Source organism: Ptychodera flava, chromosome 9 (assembly GCF_041260155.1).
Source record: "Ptychodera flava strain L36383 chromosome 9, AS_Pfla_20210202, whole genome shotgun sequence".
Classification (NCBI taxonomy): Eukaryota; Metazoa; Hemichordata; class Enteropneusta; family Ptychoderidae; genus Ptychodera; species Ptychodera flava.
In genome coordinates, this window is record NC_091936.1 from 7300843 (window position 1) to 7310704 (window position 9862).

General features: G+C 36.3%; 1 protein-coding gene across 1 annotated transcript; it reads left to right on the plus strand.

Annotated features, from left to right (window-relative positions):
- Positions 1 to 2165: 2165 nt before the first annotated feature.
- On the plus strand, positions 2166 to 3899 carry LOC139139780 (uncharacterized). Its single transcript, XM_070708688.1, has 2 exons — positions 2166 to 2499; positions 3319 to 3899. Exons 1-2 carry the CDS (start codon positions 2166 to 2168, stop codon positions 3513 to 3515), a joined length of 531 nt encoding a protein of 176 aa, XP_070564789.1. The 3' UTR covers positions 3516 to 3899.
- The last annotated feature ends 5963 nt before the right edge of the window (positions 3900 to 9862 follow it).

The following is a 9862-nucleotide window of genomic DNA, read 5'->3' on the forward strand; positions in this document are numbered from 1 at the left end:
GGAGAAGAAGATGTTTACAGATTATATTGGGATTTTCGAGAAATCCAATATGGCGGCCAAACCACAGGACTAATCCAAATGCCTGTAACAAACTTGAAAGTGCTAACACTAAGGGTTATAAGAGTGAACTTTCAGTTCTAGCGGTACAACTGTTATGGAGATAAAGATTTTTAAAGAATTAATTGGGATTTTCACAAAATCAAATATGGCGATCACACAACGTGACAGATCCAAATGCCCTGTACAAACTTTAAATTTCTTACACTTAGCATGATACTAGTTTCAGTGCAATCGATGAGTTGGTTCTGGATAAGAAGAATTTTAAAGATTAAATTGGGATTTCTGCAAAGCCAACATGGCAGCCAAACTACGTGACATATAGAAATGCCTTTTAAAAACTTTAAAGTGCTCAATTTATGGGTGATACGAGAAGAATTTCAATTAAATCCGTGCGTTGATTCTGGAGAAGAAGATTTCTAAAGATTAATTGCTTGTTTCAAAAATTCGAAACCTCATGCGATTTTATTGATGAATTTTAATATTGTACCTGCTGTTCGAATCCACTACACCCCCATGTCATCTAGAGAAGCCAGTTTTAGGTTTTTGGAAAATCCAATATGGCCGTCAGGTCACGTGACTAATCAAAATTTTAAGGATAATATGCACAAGTATATGTAATTATTATGCCTGTGAGTTTGAGAAGTTAACGTTCAGCGGTTTCTGAGATCAAGAGTGACAAAAAAGTTACGGAAGAAGAAGTTGCAGAAGAAGAAGAATAATAATATTGAACAAACCTGTATATGTAGAAGCCGTGGGATCCCTAGAATATGAGATAGAATTTTAACAGGAAAAATATAGGGATGTTACAACTGTTATGTTGGGTTGTGAAGGGTACCGCAGGAGCAAGGGTACTGCAACATCATCATTTTGCTACTCACGTGTATTTTTCTTGTAGTACTTTTTTCTTGTAGTAAATCATATGCTAAGCTTTTTTAACATAACCTGACTTGTTGGCAGGACATGGGACAGACTGTTCTCACACTCGCGTGCTTCATACCCTCCCCATCACAGCCATGGGCCGACCTAGGCCAATAGTTTGCAATACCTGGTGAGTGTGTCGCACGTGTGTTAAGACCTCAAAGCGGTCCCTGACCTCAAAGTGGTACCCATCCTAAATGTCCAGCAAGATTGGGGTTTAAACTAAAGTATAACAACACCTACCGCATAATGGACGCTTTTGTAGTCACAGGAACATGTTGATGGAATGTTAGCTGCTATTTAATACCTAAAGTTGGAAAAATTGCAAAAAACCAGGGCTGAACACAGAATTAACAATGGGGAGGGCTAATGTCTACATAAATCATGACTTATCTTTAAATGACGCATTTGAAGTGCTTTCTTGCATGCATCTGAGAGAAATTGAATTCTTGCAATTAATCAGCGAGAACTATGTTTTTCTTGCTCTGCATCGGCGAGAAATTGTGAATTTTTTGTGAAATGCTTACACAGAAAATACAATTTCTCGCAGATGCAGAGCGAGAAAACAAATTTCTCCCTGATTGATTGCGAGAATTCGGTTTCTCGCAGATGCTGAGAGAGAAACACAGTTCTGGCCAGCTGATTGCGAGAAAATTGAATTCTCGCTAAGTTATTGGGAGAAAGTATGTATTCTCGCTTACTTTCTCGCAAAAAGCGAGAAAGTGTCCATTTCTTGCAAATTTCTCGCAAGTTTCTGTACTAGTGATAATCCTACAAGTAACTAACACTGGCACATTTTTGAAGTCAATCAAATCCCTTCAATACGCTATATTCGAGATAGCTGAAAACGAAAGATTATGAAGCCACTCTGCCGCACGATGGCGCTCTTTGTTGACCTCACGTAGGGCCAGAAATCAGCTGCTTCAAATATGGCGGCTGTCGTCTGATCGAGAAAGCTGTTGTTCACGGCCTACAATTCTCCACTGTGAAATTTTTTCCTTGGCGATTGTATTTTTAGTTGAGAACTGTAAACAAACATGCCAAATTTCTTTTGTAATGCGCCTGGGTGTAATTCCGCAACTGTAAAGTTGAAGAAACTGCATAAGTATCCATGGATGAGAGGCATTACATTTCACTCATTCTCATCGGCAAGCAAATGTAGGCATCTCCGGTTACAGTGGATTCGAATGCTACGCAGGGAGTCAGACTGGCAGCCAAATAAGTTTTCCCGTGTCTGCTGTCGACATTTTGAAGGTAGTAGAGGTCCAACAAATGACCATCCAGTTCCAACGTTATTTGAATATAACAACTGGGGTAAGCCAGCATCACAGAGACCAACACTGAAGTGTAGGAAACGCCTTGAGTTCAACGATGTGGAAAACAAACCTGCCTTACAAAAAGTACCGGATGATAAGACGTATGAAGTGTATACTTCTGAAAGTGTGTTGGAGTCCGAGCTGTATGATGGGGTTAGCGGAGAAGTTGAAATTACAGAAAAGAGCAGTCAAGTTGATTTCCACGGTAAGATAGAATCTTTTTTGTGTATTTTAAAGTATGCAATATGCATCCTGACAAAATCTTGAAAGCTTACCTATTTATTGGCTCCCACCTTGTTGTTTCTGATTTTTATTCATGATGAAATCATCATAATGTTGCTAGACTTGGTATGATTACCAGTGTATTTATTTTTTAGAAAAAATACTTGTTATAGGGTTGAATCCATGGTGTAAATATGGGATCTATGGTAATGTTGTCAAAATGTCTGTTTATAATATTGGATATTGGACCATAAGATGTTGATATTATGCTTGAATTTTATTCTAAAGTAAATTCTTTGCAAAAAACATAAAATGTTTGGGTCAGAATTTTCACCTAAAAGTGGACTCATAAAAATAAACATTTGGCAACTGCACAGTACATATTTTGTTACTCTGTAAATGCACATCAGTTCATGTCATATAACAACCATTCAGAATTCTGACTCCCATAAAACTACTCTTCATGATTCCTTGATTTTATCAAACCACAAGCTTTTTTTTCGTGTGCTATTTTACAGTAAATCTAGATTTTCCAAAGTATTAAATTGTGTTTGGTATATTAATTGCTGTGTATATTCAATGTGAATTTGAATATTATAGGAGACAGAAAACTATGAATTACATGAGAGTTTTGTAAGCCCTGAAGCAATGAGTACCGGGTATGACTGGTCACTGCCAAGATAAAATTTTACTTTCACTAGCTGATTTGTCACAGTGTAAGGTAATTTCATGTATGTGAAATGATGATTTTATATATCTGAAACCTTTGCTGATAAAGATTATTTTACCATTTTTTTCACAGAGTATTCAGCAAAGATATCAACACCAGTACCTAAGGATCATCAGTATGTAGCCACTCAAGAAGATATGGATGTTGATTGTGAGGACCTGGTCAATGCTTCTGTACAGACTAATTTGACAATTCAGGATCCGGACATTTGCAAACTTGAAACTGACAATCAGATATTGATTCAAAACTTAATGATAAAGATGCTTTGAGAAGGGAACTTCTTAGTCTAGTCGGAAGGTAGGGTTCCCATGCACCCCATGGATGTATTTTTTTAACCTACATTTTTGTAATCCTTAGGGTCTATATTTAATGAATTTTGATGTTCCCAAAATCAAATCGTGTCCCATGGGGTTCATTTGGCGCCATCTTTGCCGCCATCTTGGCCGCCATCTTGGATTTCAACAATGGGGTAGGGGTCACGTATCTACCGCTCGACGGAAACAGAAACAATAAAATACTATAAACGTTACATTTTTAGAAAGCCAAGATCATGGCCTTTTCATTGATACATAACTTAATAGGGATTAATTAATATTCGAACGTCGATTAGACTTTATATCTGCCATTGGCCGTAAATCGTAAAATTTGCTAAATTCCACACACAATAATAAGTTCCCGTTCCTCCAAACAATTTTTATAAGTATTTATATATTTTTTGGAAGAACTCAGTGCAATAAACAAGAAAAAGAAGATTAAAAGTATGTGTCTTGAGATTTATTGGGTGCATGAGCTTGTTTTATTATTACGCGGTATGCCACATATCCGTGTGTAACATAAGGGGTAGGGGTAATGGTTCCCTTTCTGTTTCGAATCATGAATGATGAAACCATAAAAATGTTACATTTTTGAACGTGCTGCATCAGACCTTTCTAAAAATATATAGATTTATGGGGAAAAGTTGCATATTTAAAAGTTACAAAGCTTAAACCTTTCGGTTTGTGTCGATTTCAAGTGATTTTTTAAGAACGAAATTACAACATATGGGGTAGGGGTAATGTTTCCCTTTCTGCCTCGAACCATGAATTACGAAACCATATAAATGTTATACTGTTTGAAAGCTCTGAAATGGGCCTTTCCAAACATGTATAGTTTTATTGGGAAAAGTCCATATTTTAAACTTACAAAGCTTATGCCTTTCAGCTTGTGTCAATTTTAAGTGATTTTTTAAGAACGAAATTACAACATATGGGGTAGGGGTAATGTTTCCCTTTCTGCCTCGAACCACGAATTATGAAACCATATAAATGTTATACTGTTTGAAAGCTCTGAAATGGGCCTTTCCAAACATGTATAGTTTTATTGGCAAAAGTTGCATATTTAAAAGGTACAAAGCTTATGCCTTTCAGTTTGTGTCAATTTTAAGTCATTTTTAAGAACGAAATTACAACATACGGGATGGGGTAATGTTTCCCTTTCTGCCTCGAATTATGAATTATGAAACCATATAAATGTTATACTGTTTAGAAGCTCTGATATAGGCCTTTCCAAACATGTATAGTCTTATTGGGAAGAGTTGCATTTTAAAAAGTTACAAAGCTTAAGCCTTTCAGTTTGTGTCAATTTAAGTGATGTTTTAAACAAAATTATAATATAAGGGGTAGGGGTAATGTTTGCCGTTCTGCCTTGAACCATGAATTATGAAACCATATAAATGTTATACTGTTTGCAAGCTCTGAAATGGGCCTTTCTAAACATGTATAGTTTTATTGGAAAAGTTGCATATTAAAGTTACAAAGCTTAAGTCGTTCAGTTTGTGTCAATTTTAAGTGATTTTTTAAACAAAATTATAATATAAGGGGTAGGGGTAATGTTTCCCGCTCTGCCTTGAACCATGAATTATGAAACCATATAAATGTTATACTGTTTGAAAGCTCTGAAATGGGCCTTTCTAAACATGTATAGTTTCATTGGGAAAAGTTGCATATTTGAAAGTTACAAAGCTTAATCCTTTCAGTTTGTGTCAATTTTAAGTGATTTTTTACACAAAATTATAATATAAGGGGTAGGGCTAATGGTTCCCGTTCTGCCTTGAACCATGAATTATGAAACCATATAAATGTTATACTGTTTGAAAGCTCTGAAATGGACCTTTCCAAACATGTATAGTTTTATTGGGGAAAATTGCATATTTGAAAGTTACAAAGCTTAAGTCGTTCAGTTTGTGTCAATTTTAAGTGATTTTTTGAACAATATGCACAAAACAGTTAGTCCGTTGGCCAGGTATCGAAATCATCCCCTCTAAGGCATTTTACCCACTATGATTTTTTGTTAGCTAGTATTCTCAGCTGTCATAATCTGCGTATTTTCCATTTAACTGATGGTGTGTGAGAGTGTAACGACTTGTTTGTGCAGGGCTGTCACGCCCTTGGTAGTAAAATAGGAATGGGTTAAGGGTATCATATTTACAGCTAATCGGAAACAAAAACAAAAAAGTACCATAAACAATACATTCGTAGAAAGCCCAGATAATCCCCTTACATTGGTATACAACAAAATGGGGATAAATCGATATTCAACATCGATTAGATTTTATATCGGACATGAAATGTAAATTGTAAAATTTGCTTAATTTCAAACCCAATAATTAAGTTCATGTTCCCCAAACAATTTTTACAAGGTATTTATATATCATTTGAAAGAACTTAATGCAATAGAGAAGTAAAAACATTAAAAGAGTGTATCTTCTTGAGACTAATGTGGTGCGTCGATTGTTTACATAATATATGGTATGCCGTACATCCCTCTATATATACATTTAAGGGATACGGGTATGGGTAATGTTTCCTCTCCTACCAAACGCAGCGAATAAGGAAGTCACATAAATATCATATCTCTGAAACACTAACGCAGTTGTTTTTCCAACAAGATATGGCTTGATGGGGTAAACTCAAAAATTATGCAGTGACAATGCCTAAACTCAAAAGTTTGTGTTACTATACTGACATTTACTTGTTAAAAGGAACATAGAAAAATACTCTATAGGCATTAAATAGCACTAAAAAGCTAAAGTGGTGGTTAATAAAAGACGTTTTACTCATTTCAATAACTCAAATTAGGGAAAGAAAGTTAACGGCTATAATATGTCAAAAATTATATATTCCAAACCCACAAACATTAAATTGGATGTCATAGTCGTCATGCAAAGTTGATATGACAGCAGCAACAATCAATCCTTTTCTTTAATTGTATCACGAGAGATATATAAGCAATAAAGCACCACTTTGAAAGGATACCACACGGTTTCGACCGGTAAACAACATATACGAACGAACTTCCGTCGTGTGTATAAGGAGTGAAATGGTCAAAACCGAGCTCGAGTGGTGTACCAAACTTATAGGGGTTGTTTATCGCTATATTATATCAGTATATTGAAACTTGTGATGAAAATACAAACAATGTGAAAGAAACCCACTTTGGAGATAGGAATGGCCAACTTTACAGTATATCGTAAATACATGCACAGTCACGTGACCGTCTTGGCAAATCAGAGCTCACTATTAATAGTGTTACTTTTAATACCACACGGGAACACGAGAGAATCTTTTATCGCTGAAAACCAATCACCATTAATCCACAATATAGCTTCTCCATAATACGATAAGATGGGTCGACAACACTTTACCTTCCTTACCAGAAAACAAGAGATCATAACCAATTTTTCGAAATTATTTTACAACGCAGAACACTATATACTCCCAATGAGGATTACATTTTCGACTGGGTACTAATATTCAATAGCAAAATAATTCTTGAACTAAAACCCGAAAAGCCAAATGTCACAGAACGCATTAAAATTACGCAACTAAATAGTAAACCATGACAGAAGGCGAACAAACACTCTCTACACCAAGCAATAAGAAGGCGAGACAAACCTCAGAAAATGACTAAAAGGCTTATATTCCCATTGACACCCCAATGTTTAAAATGCCTTGTGAGTGAATCTATCATTAGTTTCTTATCATGGATGACATTTGACCAATGTTAGACCCTGACGTCTTTGAAGCAAAGACCCTACAAACGGACGTTTTAGGGTCAGTGCTTGAAGATACCATTCCCACCAGCATGATCGAATCAGAGAGACTAGATTGATCTAACTTTCGAGTTAGATCAGCAACCAGCAGCTGAGAAAAAATAAGTCACATAATCATCAGAGTCAAGCGAGCAAGACAACTGCTTCACACATTATACTCCACAGAGAGGACATTCTTACACAATTCACAAAAAGCGTTCAAAAGCTTCGTTAAAGGCATTGTTCGCGATCCCATGGACGGGCATGCCTGGTTGCGTGGCAAATGCAAAATGTTAGTCATGCTGAATCAAGGTGTAATCAAGTAATAGCTTATTTGTAGATTGGGAAAATCCTAATCCTGATAGTAAGGATGGAATATAAACTTTGTGAAAAGTTGAGAAATTTGCCACTTCTTTGATTTGTATGTTTTACATTCCATGTTGTACTAGCCTGTACTATACATGAACAGTCAATACATTCGGCAAGTATTCTGTGCTGTTCTTTTATAGTTAGGTCCCCGCAATCCGACATAAGTCTTTCTATAGTGTCAACCATTCTCTTCGATTACTGTAATCTACTCCAATAAATTCCCATTTAACTCATTTGTATGATTACAGGGAAGCCTAAGCCTATCTCTTACAATCTAAGATTTGAGATATTTGACAACAATATGTATGCAATTTTCATATTTTTCATAGGCCTAAATAACACACAGAAGAAAGTCATACTCAATGTTTTGTCCAATTGAAAGTCAAAACAAGTAGAGGTGGCAATCTGTAAGCCAAACGAGTATTAATATTAGCAAAGATGGATATTAATTAAGCCTTTCCCTTTTCCGATACCAGTTACTCATACAACGGGGTATAAGCGAAAGCCAAGAGTATCGAATGTGTTGAAACCTAAGTGGCCCCTATTCAGTACCACGTAGCCTACAGGTACACCTTAAAGAATACTTACCAGGCCAAAATACCGAGTGTTGAATTCCTTCAAAAGTGGCAACACCTGGAAAGACACTGCGGCAACCAATTTAATACCCTGATCTCTAACTATTTACCTCTACACCCAATAAAGCACCGGGACTCAAGACAGTTGTACATCACAAACTTAAGAAAGCGATCGAAGACACTCGCTACACAGAACGCAGCATGGAAAGGCAAAGACGATTCTTCAAATAGGCAAAAAGAGGCTAAAAGCAACACAAACATTCACAGCAACGACGACAGGTCGGGTTTTTTTCCTATACTACGGTACAAAACCAAACCAAAGGGTCTTTCAAAGGCCACCGCACTTCCCTTAAAGCCCGGCTCGAAATGGACTGGGATCATGATTAGTGCCAACCAAGTTTGGTTGGGCGTTTTGGGGCATGGCTCTGCATAATGAGTCTGTTGGTAACGGTTGCGATCGTTCGCATTATCTGCGGATCTGTTTGCTCTCAGATCACGCTCAGGCTCGGACTAATATAGATACGTACAGCCTTCGTTTCAAGGTTCGTTTCAGTCATGCCATGGCAAATACTCGAAATAAAAAAGGAAGGAAAACTATCAACTTAATCAAACAAGAGTTTGCTTGAATGAATTAACCGAAGTTTCAGGCCATATCAACGTTCGTTATGTGAATGATTCAGCTGCTGACCGCCATGTACATACGGAATATTGGCGCCATCTAAAGTCGAGTAATTATCAAAAAGTAAAAAGCTTATATCTGGGCTTTCTAAGAATGTAATGTTTATGGTACTTTTTTGTTTTTTTTTTCCGACTAGCGGTAATATGTTACCCCTAACCCATTCCTATTTTACTACCGAGGGCGTGACAGCCCTTCACAAACAAGTCGTTACACTCTTACACACCATCGGTTAAATGGAAAATAAAGCAGATTATGACGGCTGAGAATACTGGCTAACAGAAAATCATAGTGGTTAAAATGCCTTAGAGGGGATGATTTCGATACCTGGCCAACGGACTAACTGTTTTGTGCATATTGTTCAAAAAATCACTTAAAATTGACACAAACTGAAAGGCTTAAGCTTTGTAACTTTCAAATATGCAACTTCCCCAAAAAACTATACATGTTTGGAAAGGCCCATTTTCAGAGCTTTCAAACAGTATAACATTTATATGGTTTCATAATTCATGATTCAAGGCAGAACGGGAAACATTACCCCTACCCCTTATATTATAATTTTGTTTAAAAAATCACTTAAAATTGACACAAACTGAAAGGCATAAGCTTTGTAACTTTAAAATATGGACTTTTCCCAATAAAACTATACATGTTTGGAAAGGCCCATTTCAGAGCTTTCAAACGGTATAACATTTATATGGTTCAAGGCAGAAAGGGAAACATTACCCCTACCCCTTATATTAAAATTTGGTTGAAAAAAATGACTTAAAATAGACACAAACTGAAAGGTTTAAGCTTTGTAACTTTAAATATGGACTTTTCCCATAAAACTATACATGTTTAGAAAGGCCCATATATCAGAGCTTTCAAACAGTATAACATTTATATGGTTTCGTAATTCATGGTTCGAGGCAGAAAGGGAAACAT